Raw genomic sequence first — 18,936 nt, 5'->3', positions numbered from 1 at the left:
CCACCATGCCTGGCTAATTTTTGTATTTTTAATAGAGATGGGGTTTCACATGTCGGTCAGGCTGGTCTCTTAACACCTGACCTTGTGATCCACCTGCCTCGGCCTCCCAAAGTGCTGGGATTACAGGCGTGAGCCACCATGCCGGGCCAGAGCAGAAAAGTTTAAAAAAGAACAAAGTAAGTGGACTTAATATTGCTCCCCTCCCTTCCCCTTCTCTCCCCTCCCCCCAAATAATTGGGACTCCTAGCAAAAGAGTTAGCCCAGTTAAAACCTACCCAACCCAGAAGAATGAGACAAACTAAAGGAGATGCCAGTGAAAAAACAGTGGCTATCAGGCATGGAGATGGCAGCCAGCCACTCATAACCCAACTACAGGCCGCTCTGGAAGAACTGTTCCCTGTAGGGTTTCAAAGGACGATATCTTGTCCTCCCCTTTGGGTTGGTCCCACTCATGAAACAACATAAAATCTTAGAACCTAAAAAATACCCTCATACCACCCGACTCCCTTTTTTCTTTTCTTCTTGAGACAGGATGTTGCTCTGTTACCCAGGCTGGAGGAGTGCAATGCGTGATCATGGCTCACTGCAGCCTCTACCTCCTGCGCTCAGGCAAGTCTCTCACTCCAGCCTCTCGAGTAGCAGGGACTACCGTGGCGCCACCACACCTGGCTAATTTTTAAATTTTTTGCAGAGCCAGGGATTTCCTATGTTGCCCAGACTGAGAATTTTATTTACTTTTATTTTTGAGATAAGAGTCTCGCTCTGTTGCCCAGGCTGGAGTGCAATGGCACGGTCTCGGCATCCACCCGCCTCAGCCTCCCGAAGTGTTGGGATTACAGGCGTGAGCCACGGCATCCGGTCGAGAAATTCTTTATGATTGTGGGTTAAGCACAGATTTCTCAGCCACAACACCAAAAGCATGATCCATAAAAAAAGGTGATAATGAATTTTATTAAACTTTAAAAGGTCTGCACCTCAAAACACATCGTCAAGAAAAGGCCAGAAGAGGTGGCTCACGCCTGTGATGTCGGCACTTTGGGAGGCTGAGGCGGGCGGATCACCTGAGGTCTGGAGTTCGAGACCAGCCTGGCCAACATAGAGAGACCCCGTCTCTACTAAAAATACAAAAATTAGCTGGGCGTGATGGCGCGCGCCTAATCCCAGCTACTCGGGACACTGAGACAGGAGAATTTATTGAACCCGGGAGGCAGAGGTTGCAGTGAGCTGAGATCGTGCCACTGCACTCTAGCCTGGGCAACAGAGTGAGACTCTGTCTAAAACAAACAAATTAGCGTGGTGGCGGGGGCCTGTAATCCCAGCTACTCTGGAGGCTGAGGCAGAACCGGAAGGCGGAGGTTGGTAGTGAGCCGAGTTCGTGCCACTACACTCCAAACTGGGCGACAGAGCAAGACTCCGTAAGAAAAGAAAAAGAAAACAGCCGGGAGTGGTGGCGCGCACCTGTAGTCCCAGGTACTCGAAAAGCCGAGGTGGGAGGATCGCTTGAACCCAGGAATTTGAGGCTGCAGTGAGCTAAGATCGTTCCATTGCCCTCCATTGCTGCCCACTGCGCTCCACTGTTGTCCAGGCTGTTGAACTCCTGGCCTCGGGCGATGCTCCCGCGTCGGCTTTCCAAAGAGCTGGGATTACAGGCGTGAGCTACCGGGTAAACGCGCTAATATGTATGTCAGGGCTTCATAGTAAGCACATAGTTTAGTCCTTGCCAAATGTTAGCAGATGCAGGACTTTCGTCGGTGCCGGGAGCTCTCAGTCTGGGGCGTTTCTCCCACACACAGCTCAGCTCAGCTCAGCTCTCGGAACGCCCGCAGTCGCTATGGTAACGGCCAACCACTTCCGGAAGAAGAACGGCGCGCGGCGAGGGTCATTCCCAGCCGCAAACTGAGTGGGCTCAACAGAGAAGCGCAAAGGGGTAAGCTACCAGTCCTGGAGGTTCCGGGGTTCGCCTCGGAGGGCAGCTTCGGAGCTCTCGCAGGTTCGCTCGCTTCTGCATACTCGTTGCCTCCCGGAGCCAACTCTTAAGTCCTGGACGCCAGGCCTGAGACAGTGCCGCCATGGACTTCTCCAAGTTCCTGGCCGACGACTTTGACGTGAAGGAGTGGATCAATGCGGCCTTCAGGGCCGGCTCCAAGGAGGCGGCGTCCGGGAAGGCGGACGGCCACGCAGCCACCCTGGTGATGAAGCTGCAGCTGTTCATCCAAGAGGTGAACCACGCCGTGGAGGGTGAGCCGCGAGGGACCCTGGCCGCGGGACCCTCCCCTGCGCTCCGCTGGGCAGAGGTCCCGGGACTTGCGTGGGGCACCCGGGTGGGCGGTGCACGCATGGACAGCAAATACCGGTGCTTCCCTTGGCTAGCGGAAGTCCTGATCCCATCAGCGGGAGTCTCAGCTGGGTGCCGCGCTGTCTTGAACACTTGCTTTTCCTCTTCTCCCTGGGCTATAAGTTTCCTTTTTCTTTTCTTTCTTTTTGTTTTTTCTTTTGAAACAGGGTCTCACTCTGTTGCCCAGGCTGGAGTGCAGTGGCTCGATCATAGCCGACTGCAGCCTCGAACTCCTGCACTCAAGCGATCCTCTAGCTTCCCGAGTAGCTGGGACTACAGGTGCAAGCCACCACGCCCCGCCAATTTTGTTTTAAAAAAAATTGTACTTGTGTCAGTTTGCTGAGAATGATGGTTTCTAGGTTCATCCATGTCCCTACAAAGGACACGAACTCATCGTTTTTGATGGTTGCATAATATTCCATGGTGTATATGTGTCACATTTTCCCTGTCCAGTCTATCATCGGGTGGTGGGGAGTTGGAGAGAGATAGCATGGGGAGAAATGCCAGATATAGGTGATGGGGTGGAAGGCAGTAAATCACACTGCCATGTGTGTACCTATGCAACAATCTTGCATGTTCTTCACATGTACCCCAAAACCTAAAATGCAATAAAAAAAAAAAAAAGTGTAGAGATGGGATCTCACTCTGTTGCCCAGGCTGGTCTCAAATTCCTGGGCACAATGGGTTTTCCAGTCTTGGCCTCCCAAAGTTCTGTGATTATACATGTGAGACACCACATCTGGCCTAAAGTTTCCTTTTGAAACTTTAAAAGAGTGGATTTTATTGAAGTTGTCCTTCTCTAACTCAATAGCAGATCTCTGGAATTCCCTTTTTATTATTATCTATAGGCATTGGAAGATAAGATGGATCTTTTTAAATGCTAGAAGTTTTAAACCATTCTTAACATGTCTTTGTTGAGTCACCTTCCAGAATGTAAGACACAGCAGCTCCGGTTTCTGGGTTTCTGTTGTGGTGACTTGAATGTCAGAGTCAAGGGCCCAGTATCCAAGAAAGTTGGCTTTGACTTTTTGTAATCTAGGAGCCAGAGTTTGTGAGATGGTTATTCAAAGAGTTAAAGGGCCTGTTTTTGTATCAAACAATAAACTGTTAAAAGAAAAAAAGAAGAGTGAATTTTGAGAGTATGAAGGAAGTAGCCAACGGATTCCTGTATCTGGCACTAAATGTATTATAGTATAGGTGTAAGGGAATGACACAGATCTGGAAAACATTGTTTTAGTGGATTTCATGTCAGTTGAGGAAGATAGGCTGGTCTTAATGGAGACTTAAACTTTTTTTTTTTTTTTTTGAGAGAGAGGGTCTCATTCCTTATTCTGCTGCCCAAGCTGGAATGCAGTGATACCATCATAGCTCACTGCAGCCTCCAACTCCTGGGTTCAAGCAATCCTCTCGTCTCAGCCTCCCAAGTAACGGAGACTACAGGCATGTGCCACCATACCTGGCTAAATTTAAAAAAAAAAAGAATTTTTTTTTTAGAGACCAGGTTACACTGTGTTGTCCAGGTTGATCTCAAATTCCTGATGTCAAGTGATTCTCCCATCTTGGCATCTCAAAGCTCTAGGATTACTGGTGTGAGCCACCATACCTGGCCTAAACCAGTTTTTGAGGGTAAGTTAAATCATAAAAAATAACATGCACTGGCAACCATTTCATGTAATTCCTTGACCTGACTTTTATTCACCGTGTGTTGATTCAGTACATACTGCACACAAATCTCTTTCCCAGGCTCAGCTGGAGAGACCAAACAGACTGCTTCTACTGGAAGTGGATGGTCCAGGAGATGTTCCCTTTTTGTTGTTGTTTTTTTGAGACAAAATCTCGCTCTGTCCCCTAGGCTGGTGTGCAGTGGCACCATCTTGGCTCACTGCAGCCTCTACCTCCTGGTTCAAATGATTCTCCTGCCTCAGTCTCCCGAGTAGCTGGGATTATGGTTGCTCACCACCACACTCAGCTAATTTTGTACTTTTAGTAGAGATGGGGTTTCATCATGTTGCCTGGGCTGGTCTCGAGCTCCAGACCTCAGGTGATGCACTTTCCTTGGCCTCCTAAAGTGCTGGGATTACAGGCGTGAGCCACTGCACCCGACCAGATGTGCCCATTGTTTAAGTAAAGTTAGGGATGGGGCTTTATTTCACTGCAGATTGTTTTATTTCTCTCTTTTCTTTTTTCTTTCTTGAGACAGTGTCTCACTTTGTCTCCCAGGCTACAGTGCAATGGCACGATCATTGCTTATTGCAGCTTCACCTCATGGGCTCAAGCAATTCTCTTGCCTCAGCCTCCTTAATAACCACAGGCATGTGCCACCATGCCAAGCTAATTTTTTAATTTTTTTGTAGAGATGGCCTCTCATTATGTTGTCCAGGCTGGTCTCAAACTCCTGAGCTCAGGCGATCCTCCAGCCTTTGCCTCCCAAAGTTCTGGGATTATAGGTGTGAGCTACCGTGCCCGGCCCATATTCTTTATTGTACCTTGCATCTTTTACTAATTATTAAGCACTTAATATGCATGTGTCCAGAAATGGGCAGTGGGGAGGAAAAGTTTATCTTGCTGGAGCTTGCTGCCTGTGGGGAAGATAGAAACACAGTTAAATTACAATGGGTGGCTTTACTGAGAATAGAATCTGGAGTTGTGAAAGCTGGCAGGAGGGTTCAGTTACATCTTGTTTAGAAGAATCATAAAGCACTTCCCTGTGTTAGACCTTGAAGGAAAACTTTGTAGGGCAAAGAGAAAGGATATTAATAATAATATAATAGCAAATTGGCCAGGTGCAGTGACTCACACCTGTAACCCTGGTACTTTGGAAGTACCAGGGCCCAAGACTGCAATGAGGAAAGATGATTGTAGCGGTTCAAGTAGATGTTGAGGACCCCAAATTGGGGGACTGATTTCTTCATTTAGTCAGTCAACAAATATTTATTGGGCACAAACCCTTTTCTAGGTTCAAAAATACGCTGTTGAACAAGACCCAGTCTTGGATTGGTGAGGCCCACAGGGACCACGTTATGTAGGGATTTTTTTTTATTTCTTTTTTTTTTCTTTTTAAGAAATGGGGTCTTGCTCTGTCACCCAGGTTAGAGTGCTATGCAGGGATTTCATTGTCACATTAGAATTTGAATTTAAGGCCAAGCGTGGTGGCTTATGCCTGTAATCCCAGCGCTTTGAAGGCTGAGGCAAGTGGATCACCTGAGGTCAGGAGTTCAAGACCAGCCTGGCTAACATGATGAAATCCCATCTCTACTAAAAATTTAAAAAATTAAGGTGGGTGGATCACTTGAGACCAGGAGTTTGAGACTAGCCTGACACACAGCGAAACCTTGTCTCTCCTAAAAATACCAAAATTAGCTGGGAGTGGTGGTACACAACTGTAATCCCAACTACTTGGAGGCTGGCTAAGGCAGGAGAATCGCTTGAACCTAGAGGCAGAGGTTGCAGTGAGCCGAGATTGTGCCATTGCACTCCAGTATGAGTAACAGAGGGAGACTCTGTCTCAATAAATAAACAGAGTTTGAATTTAATTTGAAAATAAGGCATTGTAGGATTTTAAAGCAGAAGAGTAACATGGTTTAGGAGGCTATTGCTGAGGCCCAGAAAATAGATGATAGTGGCTTCAGCTGGGTTGATGGCAGTGAAGATGATGAGTAATGGGTAGATTTAAGATATTTTTAGGCTTGGCATTGTGGCTCACACTTATAATCCCAGCATTTTGGGAGGCCTAGCCAGGCAGGTCCCTTGAGCCCAGGAGTTTGAGACCAGCCTGGGCAACATGGCAAAACAGCATCTCTACAAAATATATGAAAATTATTTAGTCCTGGTGGTGTGTGCCTGTAGTCCCAGCTACTCAGGAGGCTGAGGTGGGAGGATCACCCGAGACCAGGAGGCTGAGGTTGCAGTGAGCTGTGACTGTGCCACTGCACTCCAGTGTGGGCCACAGAGTGAGGCCCTGTCTCAAAAAGAATTTTAAAATAGGCTGGGTGCGGTGGCTCATGCCTGTAATCCCAGCACTTTGGGAGGCCGAGGCGGGTGGATCCCCTGAGGTCAAGAGTTCAAGACCAGCCTTGGCCAACATGGCGAAACCTTGTTTCTACTAAAAATACAAAAAATTAGCTGGGCTTGGTGGCAGGCGCCTGTAATCCCAGTACTTGGAAGGCTGAGGCAAGAGAATCGCTTGGACCCAGGAGGCGGAGGTTGCACTTAGCTGAGATTGCGCCATTGTGCTCCAGTCTGGGGGACAGAGTGAGACTCTGTATTGAAAAAAAAACCAAAAACCAACCAAACAAAAAAACCATGGAAAGCAGACACTGGGGCCAGACCCATGTGAAGCTTAGTTTTAGCTCTGTAAGATCTTGGTCAAGTTACTTTAACCTCTCTGAGTTTTCTTATCAGTAGAAGATGGCTGCAATGACTGCCATGGACATTTGTATAAAAGCCCCTGGGCACGCCTCCTTGCAAATGGGGTTATGATTTCACTGGTGGTAGCAAACAGTTGGTGTTGGGACAGGTTGATTGCTCATTCCTGTGACATCAAAGGTCCTTTCCCATCAGTCTGGGAATGTGATTCTGGCAGGGGCCACCTCACTGCCCATCCCCTCTCCTGCCACATATTTTATGCAGGCTCCAATAACTGTGTGGTTGGTCCTGCGTTTCCTTTCTGTTGTCTGATTTGTGTCCTATTTTTTACTGGTGACTGGTCCAGCTTTCACCTTTCACCTTTTGTGGATATTGCTGGTCTTGATTTTTTTTTTTTTTTTTTGCCATAGAAACAAGTCACCAAGCCCTCCAGAACATGCCCAAAGTGCTCCGTGATGTCGAAGCTCTAAAACAAGAGGCATCTTTCCTGAAAGAACAGATGATTCTTGTCAAGGAGGACATTAAAAAATTTGAACAGGATACATCTCAATCCATGCAGGTATTTTGGCTCCTGTCGTAAATGGCGATTCTTGTTTTGGGAAGGTGTTCACTCTCATAAGGGGTTTAGGAACAGCACAGTGTTTTGGGAAGCCAGCCATCACTCAGGATTCTGCCCCAGCACTCAAACTATTCTATCCTTTTTTTGAGACACAGTCTCGCTCTGTTGCTGGAGTGCAGGCTGCAGTACAGTGGCGTGATCTCAGCTCACTGCAACCTCTGCCTCCCAGCTTCAAGCAATTCTTGTGCCTCAGCCTTTCAAATAGCTGGGATCACAGACATGCAACACCACGTCCAGCTAATTTTTGTATTTTTAGTGAAGACAGGGTTTCACCATGTTGCCCAGGCTGGTCTTGAACTCCTGGTCTCAAGTGATCCTCCCACCTCAGCCTTCCAAAGTGCTGGGATTACAGGCATGTGCCACCACACCTGGCTAATTTTTGTATTTTTAGTAGAGTTGGGGTTTCATCATGTTGGCCAGGCTGGTCTTGAACTCCTGACCTCAGGTGATCCACCTGCCTCAACCTCCCAAATGTGGGATTACAGGCATGAGCCACTGTGCCCAGCCCCAAAACTATGCTTTTGCTTGAGTCTTTCAGCTGATTCACCTCTTCAGCACTGCTGATTAAATTTAGCCAGATGATTGGTGTTTTAGGAGACAGAAGCTTCCTAAAGACAGGAGCATGCCACCATACTTACATTTCAAGTCCCTGGTGGCAGGTGGAGAAAAAGGACCTACCGCTTCATTTTTCACCCCTCTTATCTCTTTCAGGTGTTGGTAGAAATTGACCAGGTGAAGTCCAGAATGCAACTTGCTGCCGAATCTCTTCAGGAAGCAGATAAGTGGAGCACATTGAGTGCTGATATTGAGGAGACATTTAAGACTCAGGTAGGTTTCTTGTTTAGAGGATGCTATGAAAAGTATTTAAGCAAGAACTTGAGGTTTGGAGAAAGCAAAAGATACAGCATTCGTCAAAACCGTGAGGGAGAGTTGATTGCCAATAGTAGTATTCAAAAATCTTCAGACTCAGGGTGGGGAAGATCTGAAACTGCTCGGTGTGCTTTCAGCCTCTTTGGCTTGCACCCTCTGTGTGACTGAAGCCTCTAAGTCGCAGAGTGAGTTCAGGAAAAGCCTCCATAAAGATGTACAGGCACCAGTCACAGTGACTCATGCCTGGAATCCCAGCTCTTTGGGATGCTGAGGTGGAAAGATCACTTGAGGCCAGGAGTTTGAGACCAGCCTGGGCAATGAGACCCCCATCTCTACCAAAAAAAATTTAAAAATTAGCCAGGTATGGTGGTGCACACTTGTAGTTCCAGCTACTCAGGAGGCTGAGGTGGGAGAATCTCTTGACTCCAGGAGTTGAAGACCACCATAAACTATGATCATACCACTGCACTCCAACCTGAGGGACAGAGCAAGACCCTGTCTCAAAAAAAAAAAAAAAAAAGAAGAAAAAACGGCACAGGCAGAGAACAATGGGGGTAAATGAATGAGAGGATGGAACATGGGGAGGGGGGAGCCTTATATACCATGGGGACTTGGTGAGTTATTGACCCCCTCTGAGGCTGCAAACTGTGGAAAATAGTAATAGGTTTGACACCTGGATATAAGGATGAAGTAAGATGATGTCTTATGAAAAACTCTTGATTGTAAAGCAAAATGAATGATTTATCAAGCACAATTTTTAAAAAGTTACAAATGTACACCTGTAATCCCAGCACTTTGGGAGTCCAAGGCAGGCAGATCACAAGGTCAAGAGATCTAGACCAGCCTGGTCAACATCGTGAAACCCTGTCTCTATTAAAAATACAAAAATTAGCCAGGCGTGGTGGTGCATGCCTGTAGTCCCAGATACTTGAGAGGCTGAGGCAGGAGAATTGCTTGAACCCAGGAGGCGGAGTTTGTAGTGAGCCGAGATCGTGCCACTGCACTTCAGCCTGGCGACAGGCTTATTTTGTCTCAAAAATAAAAAATAAAAAATATCCTCTATTCTGTTCTTTTCTAGGACATAGCTGTGATTTCTGCCAAGCTAACAGGTATGCAGAATAGCTTGATGATGCTTGTTGATACACCAGACTACTCTGAAAAATGTGTGCACCTGGAGGCACTGAAGAACAGGCTGGAGGCCCTAGCCAGTCCGCAGATTGTCGCGGCATTCACTTCTCAGGCCGTAGGTGGGTGCTGGCTGCTCCTCATCTCTGTGTACCTCTGTCTATAAAGATAAGGCCTTCTAAGACTTCAGTTTTCTTATTGGTGATTGAATTATATAGATTAGAAGGAACTCTGTAATTTTTTTTTTTTTTTTTTTGAGACAGAACCTCTCTCTGTCACCCAGGCTGGAGTGCAGTGGCACAATCTTGGCTCACTGAAACCTCTGCCTCCCAGGCTCAAGCAATTCTCCTGCCTCAGCCTCCTGAGTAGCTGGGATTACAGGCAGGCACCACCACACCCAGCTTGATTTTTTGTATTTTTGGTAGAGATGGGGTTTCACCATGTTGACCAGGCTAGTCTTGAATTCCTGACCTCAAGTGATCCACCGGCCTCGGCCTCCCAAAGTGCTGGAATTATAGGTGTGAGCCACCGCGTCTGGCCCACAGCTGTTTATACTGGACAGAACATAGTGTGTATCCACTGCTTCTGTGCTCCTTCGCTCCTGTGTGTGTGTTATGCAAGCCCTTCTGCTCTGGGTTTCGTGTTCTCCTGAACCTGTTCTGTTGAAGGTCTCCAACAGCTGTGCCATTACAAAATTCGAAGGCCTACTATCAGTTTGTACTTTGTTTTTGACAGTGTTGTTTCACTCTCTCCTTTTCTGAAAACACTTTCTCTCTTGGTTTGAAACATAGCATCAGTTTTGTTTACATGATGGTACATTTCTGATGACGAAATTAAATCATAAGAAGTTTTGATATCTTAAGTGTTCTTTCTGATTTTTAAATTTGTTTTAGGATGGTTGGGTATGCTGAGATTGGGCTTCAATAATAACTTCTTGTTAAAAAATTTTTTGTCTTCTACATAGAGACAAGGTCTCATTATGTTGTTCAGGCTGATCTCAGACTCCTGGCCTCAAGAAATCATCCTGCTGTGGCCCCCAAAGTGCTAAGATTACAGGCCTGAGCCACCATACCTGGATGAAAAGTTTTGTAATTAAAAAAATTTTTTTGGCTGGGCTCAGTAGCTCACTCCTGTTATCCCAGCAGTTTGGGAGTCTGAGGCAGGAGGATCACTTGAGGTCAGGAGTTTGAGACCAGCCTGGTCAACATGGTGAAACATCTCTACTAAAAATACAAAAATTAGCCAGATGTGGTGGCATATGCCTCTAATTCCATCTACTTGAGAGGCTGAGACAGAAGAATTGCTTGAACCCAGGAGGCAGAGGTTGCAGTGAGCCAAGATGGTGACACTGTACTCCAGCCTGGGCAACAGAGCCAAACTGTCTCAAAAAAAAAATTTTTTTTTAATGCTCTGTATTAGTGTCTATAAAATTAATAATTTTTTGACAGCTATAGCTAGACAATTATGAATAGGCAGACATAGACACATATATGTTCTTGTCATATAATCATAAAGTTTCAATGTAATGAATTTGACCATATAATTTTTTTTTTTTTTTTTTTTTTTGAGAAAAATTTTCACTCTGTCGCCCAGGCTAGAGTACGATGGCACAATCTCGGCTCACTGTAACCACCGCCTCCCGAGTTCAAGGGGTTCTTATGCCTCAGCCTCCTAAGTAACTGGAATTACAGGTGTGTGCCACCACACCTGGGTAATTTTTGTATTTTTAATAGAGACTGAGTTTCATCATGTTGCCCAGGCTGGTCTTGAACTCCTAACATCAAGCAGTCAACCCACCTTGGCCTCCCAAAGTGCTAGGATTACAGGTGTGAGCCACTGTGCCTGGCCCTGATTTCTTTGTTCTTGTGATGAGACCACTTACAATCTATTCTCTCATAAATTTCAAATATACAATATAGTAGTATTAGTTACAGTCACTGTGCAGTGCATTAGCTCCCCCAAACTTATCTGTCTTATAACTGAAAATGTGTGATCTTTGGCTAGCATCTCTCCGTTTCCTCCACCCCCTAGCCCTGGCACCCACCATTCTACTCTCTGTTTAACCTTGACTTTTTATGTTCCACATATAAGTGAGATCGTATAGTATTTGTCTTTCTCTTTCTGGCTTATTTCACTTAGCATGATGCCCTGTAGGTTCATCCATGTTGTTGCAAGTGGCAGGATTTCTTTCTTTTTTTTTAATGGCTGAAGGAAGTGCTTTCAATAACTAAGCTGGAACAACAGGTGTAAATGGGGACTGTTGTGGACCAACTAGACATATGGTCACCCCACGCATACAGAACCCTTGGAATATGGTCACCCCACGCATACAGAACCCTTGGAATATGGTCACCCCACGCATACAGAACCCTTGGAATATGGTCACCCCACGCATACAGAACCCTTCGAATATGGTCACCCCATGCATACAGAATGCTTGGAATATGGTCATCCCACACAAACAGAACCCTTAGAGAATGACCCTCCGGATAGTTGAGTTTTCATTGTGAGAGCAGCTTAACCTCCTCTTGCCAAACGGTATCACTCTTCTTCCTCAAAAGGTGATTGTGGCCATGTGCGGTGGCTCATGCCTGTAATCCCAGCACTTTGGGAGCTGAGGTGGGTGGGTCACTTGAGGTCAGGAGTTCGAGACTAGCCTGGCCAACATGGTGAAACCCTGTCTCTATAAAAATTAGCCCAGTTTGGTGGCACACACCTGTAATCCTAGCTACTCAGGAGGCTGAAGTAGGAGAATCACTTGATCCAGGAGATAGAGGTTGCAGTGAGCCGAGATCATGCCATTGCACTTCAGCCTGGGTGACAGAGTGAGACTTTTGTCTCAAAACAAACAAATAAAATAAAAAAGGTGATTCTGGCCAGGCCCAGTGGCACATGCTTATAATCCCGGAACTTTGGGAGGCACAGACCAGAGGATTGCTTGAGGCCAGGAGTTCTCACCATGGAGTCTCAGTATGCTGCCCAGGAGTTTGAGACCAGCTTGGGCAACATAGTGAGACCCTGTCTCTACAGAAAAAAAGAAAAGTTAGCTTGGTGTGGTGGAGGATGTGGTGGAGTGTGCTTATGGTTCCAGCTACTTGGGATACTGAGGCAGGAAGATCTCTTGAGCTCAGGAGTGCAAGGCTGTTATTGCAGCACTGCATGCCAGCCTGGGTGACAGAGCGAGACTCTATCTCTAAAAAGAAAAAAACCCAAAAATCTCAATGAAAAAATTCTAAATATTCACAAATATTCAGTACTATATTAATACCCATACACACACAGTGAGCAAGGGGGCTTGTTCTTGAATTGCAAGAATAGTACAATATTGGGAATGCTATTGGTATGATTTGTTGTATTAGTAGGTCAGAGGAAATGAAAATAATGTATTCAATCTTGATAGATGCTGAAAAGACATTTAATAAAATTTGATAATCGTATTTATTTTTAAAAATTACCTGGCTGGGCGTGGTGGCTCACGCCTGTAATCCCAGCTTTGGGGAACTTTGGGAGGCCAAGGTGGGTGGATCATGAAGCAGGAGATGGAGACCATCCTGGCCAACATGGTGAAACCCTGTCTCTCCTAAAAATACAAAAAAATTAGCAGGGCGTGGTGGCATGCACCTGTAGTCCCAGCTACTCGGGAGGCTGAGGCAGGAGAATCGCTTGAACTTGGGAGGTGGAGGTTGCAGTGAGCTGAGATTGTGCCAGTGCACTCCAGCCTTGGTGATAGAGTGAGACACTTGTCTTAAAAAAAAAATTACCTTCCTAATAGTATCAAGTACTGATTACAATTGTTTCTGCCTCTGGAGTTCCTAAACAGCACAGGAATTACAGTAGAGATGGTTCTCTGCTGGGGACCGGAGGTATTTAGCACAACAGGCTGACTTCCTGGCTTCAACCCAGATAAAACCATGTTTTTCTTTTGGTGATTAATCTTAATTTTGGCAAGTATCAGGAAGGATTCCCCTGCCCCACAGGTAATGTGTTCTTTATAATTAGCCATGTTTCATATCTAATTATAAAGAAGCACCTAGAAGGCCAAGGTGCTTCTTTATCTAACAGTTTTTATTTTTTTTGAGACAGAGTCTTGCTTTGTTGCCCAGGCTGGACTGCAGTGGTGTGATTTCGGCTCACGGCAACCTCTGCCTACCGGGTTCAAGTGATTCTTCTGCCTCAGCCTCTGGAGTAGCTGAGATTACGGGTGCTTGCCACCATGCCTGATTAATTTTTTATATTTTTAGTAGAGATGGGGTTTCACCATGTTGGCAAGGCTGGTCTTGAGCTCCTGACCCCAGGTTCGCCCACTTCAGCCTCCCAAAGTGCTCGGATTATAAACTCCATTATAAAACTCGAACAGTTTTTAAAGAGAATTCTTGGACTGGACACGGTGGCACACGCCTGTAGTCCCAGCACTTTGGGAGGCTGAAGCAGGCAGATCACCTGAGGTTAGGAGTTCGAGACCAGCCTGACCAACATAGAGAAACCCTGTCTCTACTAAAAATACAAAATTAGCCAGGTGTGGTGGTGCATGCCTGTAATACCAGCTACTCAGCAGGCTGAGGCAGGAGAATCACTTGAACCTGGGAGGCAGAGGTTGTGGTGAGCCGAGATTGCACCATTGCAGTCCAGCCTGGGCAACAAGAGCCAAACTGTGTCTCAAAAAAAAAAACAAAAAGGAATTCTCTGATAAATTTGTTTATTTCCATCTCTCTCTATAATGACAATATGGGTCTAGCCAAGTATACATGCTTAATTCATTTTATATAACCAAAGAATTAGGCTGATACATTGAAGCAACTTTTTATAGAATTATTTTAATTAATTTTTTTGCTTCTCACTGATAAAACCCAATTTATAGAATTTTTTTTTTTTTTTTTTTTTGAGCTAGAATCTTGCCTTGTCACGAAGGCTTGAGTGCAGTGACATGATCAGAGCTCACTACAGCCTTGACTTCCTGGGCTCAAGTGATAACTCCCAGCTCAGCCTCTTGAGTAGCTAGGACTACAGGTGCGTACCACCACGCCTAGTTAATTTTTTCTATTTTTTGTTGAGGGGTCCTATGGTGCCTAGAATGTTCTCAAACTCCTGGGCTCAAGCAGTCCTCCCACTTCAGCCTCCCAAAATGCTGGGATTACAGGTGTGAACCACCACACCTGGTCTATAGAGTAATTTTAAATGTAGGAGGAAGGTTCATTTATTTAAGTGTTCTATGAAAATAATAAGCATTTTAGCCAGGCAGGGTGGCTCATGCCTGTAATCCCAGCATTTTGGGAGACTGAGCCAAGTGGATCACCTGAGGTCAGGAGTTCGAGACCAGCCTGACCAACATGTTGAAACCCCATTTCTACTAAAATTACAAAAATTAGCCAGGCATGGTAGCACGCACCTGTAGTCCCAGCTACTTGGGAGGCTGAGGCAGGAGAATCGCTTAAACTTGGGAGGCAGAGGCTGCAGTGAGCCGAAATTGCGCCACTGCACTCCAGCCTGGGCGACAGAGTGAGACTCCCTCTCACTCAAAGAAAAAAAAAAAAAAAAAAAAAAAAGGAAAAGGAAATAATAAGCATTTTAAAGGCTAACATTCATTTTCTAACTCATGGATTTCTGCCCATTAAGTTGAGTTCCACTGGCAGGTCTCCAGCACTTAGCTGGGTATCTATCCCACAGCGAGCGGTTGCTGTTACATTTCCTTCTCAGCAATTTATTGGGCTTCCCAGAAGTGAAGGAGAACAAAACAAATATAAGAAGTTTGGGGACCTGTTAGCTCAGGGTTTGTTTGTTTTTTTCCCCTTCCTTTTGATGTAATTCTAAGGCTGTGGCATGTACGTTTTGGCCAGAAGAGGGTGGACGGGAGCCAGAGGTGGAGCTGCTGTGCACCGTATTCAGACTGCACTGAAACCCACCTTCCTGTCTGTTCATGGGTGAGCCTGGAAGCAAGTGCTTTGTCCAGTCATTTCCTCTGCCCTTAGAGAAATATGTAAGAAACTACTTGATGTTAAGCCCATAACTTGGGTTTTAGAATCCATTGTTATTGTGTGGAATGCTGTTAGTTACCAAATTTTTATTTATTTATTTATTTATTTATTTATTTTTAGACGGAGTCTTGCTCTGTCGCCTAGGCTGGAGTGCAGTGGTGCGATCTTGGCTCACTGCAACCTCCACCTCTTGGGTTCAAGTGATTCTCCTGCCTCAGCCTCCTGAGGAGCTGGGATTACAAGTGTGCACCATCACACCCGGCCAATTTTTTGTTTTTTTCAGTAGAGATGGGGTTTTGCTATGTTGGCCAGGCTGATCTCGAGCTCCTGACTTCAAGTGATCTGCCCACCTCAGCCTCCAAAAGTGCAGGCCTTACAGGCAGGAGCCACCACTACTGGTTCAAATTATTTACTTATTTCTCAAACCACCAGATATGTGAACATATAGGAGTTCAGTGTGTTTGTTTTTTTAAAGTTCTCATCTGGTATAATCGAAGTAGGAATTTTCAAAGACATAACTAACCTATGAATATTATGTTAAAATATGAATTCTGTAAGGAACAGAGGGGACTACCTTGCAGTGTCTGGTTTTCAAGTCATGCTTATTTTTCAAATTTATGATTCCCATGCATGAGTTAATTCAATATCTAGTCAGGAATTTGTGAATACTAGCTTCCATGTATCCATGTTCATCCTGGTGACTTCTTTCTCATGTCTACACCAGAAAGGCTCGTAACAGTGTTTATGCATTCTATGTTCTTTAGATCAGTCCAAAGTGTTTGTGAAGGTGTTTACTGAAATTGACCGGATGCCCCAGCTCCTGGCCTACTACTACAAGTGTCACAAGGTAAGAAGCTGTGTGCGATGACAGTGTGGAATGTCTCCCGTCCACCCCCTTCTGGCCTCATAACTCTGGTTCATAGAATCTCCGGTTCATAATTCAGAAGGTAAGGCTATTGCCTCCTTGCCCTCTGGCCGTTTTTCTCTTAGCCAATAGGGGGTGCTCTTGGTCTAGCATGTGGATTTAATTGCCAGTTGGAGTTTTCATTTCTTTTCTGTTTACAGCTGGATTCATTATAGACTTGAAAGGTTGTTTTAATTTATTCTCATTTTTGTCTTTTAAGGGAGATTTATGTCTTAAGCTTTATTACACCCTCAGGAAGCTGTAAGAATTTCTCTCTCTCTTTTTTTTTCATTAGAGATAGGTTTTCACTATTTTGCCCAGCCAGGAGTGCAGTGGCTATTCACAGGTGCAATTATGGTGCACTACAGCCTCAAACTCCTGGGCTCAAGAGATCCTCCCATCTCAGCCTTGTGAGGAGCTGGGACTACAGGCATGTGCCACTTTACCCAGCGTGGAATTTTATGTTTTCTAGGTTTGCTGAAGTTAGATTGCCAAAACACTGATAGATTCCAGAGCTGATCTTAATTCCTTCAAGTCCAGTGCTCTGTGTCTTTTAAGCAGTGATGTTAGGACATGAAACTTTTTTTTTTTTTTTGAGTTGGAGTCTTGCTCTGTTACCAGCCTGGAATGCAGTGGTGCAATCTTGGCTCACTGCAGCCTCCACCTTTCGGGTCCAAATGATTCTCCTGCCTCAGCCTCCTGAGTAGCTGGCATTGCAGGCGTGAGCCAGCGCACCCGGTCAGGACTTGAAGCTTAAACGCACATGCCCGCCCACTCCCGCCTCAAGGTCTATTCAGAAGAGTGATCGTGTGCCAAGTGGATGCACGTTACATGCTTTCAGGGCAGGATAAATGGAGAGGTGATCACATCTGCAATATGACAGATTAAAGCTGTGAATCAGTGCAGGTAACTGCAAATGGTTTTCTTTTCTGCCTTTCTTTGAAGCAGATGGACCTCGCTGGGCCAGCCACTGAGCCCATTGAGCAATCCGTGATTGCTCTGGGTAGCAGGGCAGGGCAGTGTTAGTGGGCAGCCTATGTTGACGTACGCAGTAAGGTTCCCTTTGTTCTGTCTCTGCAGGTGCAGCTTTTAGCAGCCTGGCAAGAGCTGTGTCAAAGTGACTTACCCCTGGACCGGCAGCTCACTGGACTCTACGACGCCTTGCTTGGTGCTTGGCACACACAAATCCAGTGGGCTACACAGGTAACAGCTCATTTTTGTTCTAGGGAGAACAGAGCCTGTGGTGACAAGGGAATGGGTGACTGCCTTGGGAGTGGTCACCTTCAACTGCAGAGCACAGCTCAAAGAACTTCCCCATTTGTTGCCATCATTCAAGGGATTAAAAAATAACTAGTTAGGCCAGGCATGGTGGCTCACACATGTAATCACCATACTTTGGAAGGTCAAAGCGGTCGGATCGTTTAGTCTGAGAGTTTGAGACCAGCCTGGCCAATGTGGCAAAACCCTAACTCTACAAAAAATGCAAAAGTTAGCCAGGTGTGATGGCGCAATTACTCAGGAGGCTGAGGCAGTAAGATTGCTTACCTCCAGGAGGTTGAGGCCACAGTGACCATGACTGCACCACTATACTCCAGCCGGGACAACAGAGCGAGACCCTGTCTCAAAAAAAACCCAAAAAAACACCTGATAACCAGTTAAATGGTTTAAGTTTAAAAATAAAAGATAGGCCAGGCATCATGGCTCATGCCTGTAATTCTGGCACTTTGGGAGGCCAAGGCAGGTGGATCATGAGGTCAGGAGTTCAAGACCAACTTGGCCAATATGGTGAAACCCTGTCTCTACTAAAAATACAAAAAGATTAGCTGGGCGTGGTGGCACCTGCCTGTAGTCCCAACTGCTCGGGAGGCTGAGGCAGGAGAATTGCTTGAACCCAGCAGGTGAAGGTTGCAGTGAGCCAAGATTGCACCACTGCACTCCAGCCTAGGGGACAGAGCAAGACTCCATCTCAAAATAAATAAATAAATAAATAAAAGATAAGCTGAGAAACCCATGTCAGTGAAATCTTTAGGTCTCCACTAAAACTCTTCTTACTAATCTATAACTTAAATAGGATCTAATGTGACAGTGCCACCTGTTGTCCAGCAAGGGAGCCTGTGGAATTCCTGAAGGCCATTTTCTTCCCATCTAAAAGTGATGTTCGAGTGAACAGGAATGTTTTTATCTTAGCTACAGGTAAAATGTACCTACCTGAAGTAAGTTTCCCTTGTTCTCCTGATACACCAAGAATAAGGGGAAGAGATAATTTTAAAGGTGCCCCTTGACTAGGAGTGAGGAGTGACAGAGGAACTTTGTTTCAAGTGGAAGCTTTCCATCATTTACTTTCCCAAAGTCATTTCCAGCCATAAAGGGCTTAAACCACTGTTCTCTTGCCTGGAGATAGGAGGCACAGTAGATCTTCTAAGAAGGGGGAAAGCCTATCTTACTTTGCAGTAATGACTTACTGAGCCTGTTTCTGGTGTGGCTTATTTTATTTATTTATTTATTCTTATTTCTTTTTATTTATTTATTTTATTTTTCCAAATCCTTGTGTTGAGGGCCAATTTTTTTTTTTTTTTTATTGAGACAGAGTCTCGCTCTGTTGCCCTGGCACGATCTTGGCTAACTGCAATCTCCATCTCTGGGTTCAAGCGATTCTCCTGCCTTAGCCTCCTGAGTAGCTGGAATTACAGGCATATGCTACCACATCCAGCTAATTTTTTTTTTTTTTTTTTTTTTTTTTTTTTTT

The 18,936-nt window shown here is 45.5% G+C and overlaps 1 protein-coding gene across 3 annotated transcripts in view; it reads left to right on the top strand.

The window, feature by feature from the left end:
* The first annotated feature begins 1,853 nt into the window (after positions 1-1,853).
* COG7 (component of oligomeric golgi complex 7) overlaps positions 1,854-18,936 on the top strand; it is a 77,018-nt gene continuing 59,935 nt past the window's right edge. For 2 of the 3 annotated variants that reach the window (XM_032242945.1, XM_032242946.1), the window contains exons 1-6: positions 1,854-2,238; positions 7,111-7,259; positions 8,031-8,147; positions 9,268-9,436; positions 16,051-16,133; positions 17,271-17,393. In XM_032242945.1, the coding sequence (XP_032098836.1) occupies positions 2,070-2,238; positions 7,111-7,259; positions 8,031-8,147; positions 9,268-9,436; positions 16,051-16,133; positions 17,271-17,393 (810 nt within the window). In that variant the 5' untranslated portion in view covers positions 1,854-2,069. The remainder of the gene's footprint in view (positions 2,239-7,110; positions 7,260-8,030; positions 8,148-9,267; positions 9,437-16,050; positions 16,134-17,270; positions 17,394-18,936) is intronic. The other variant, XM_032242947.1, reaches the window with a different exon arrangement.

Source organism: Sapajus apella, unplaced genomic scaffold (assembly GCF_009761245.1).
Source record: "Sapajus apella isolate SASKATOON/1434 unplaced genomic scaffold, GSC_monkey_1.0 scaffold51, whole genome shotgun sequence".
NCBI lineage: Eukaryota > Metazoa > Chordata > Mammalia > Primates > Cebidae > Sapajus > Sapajus apella.
Note: the sequence above shows the minus strand (reverse complement) of the source record. Positions and strands in the feature narration are given on the sequence as shown.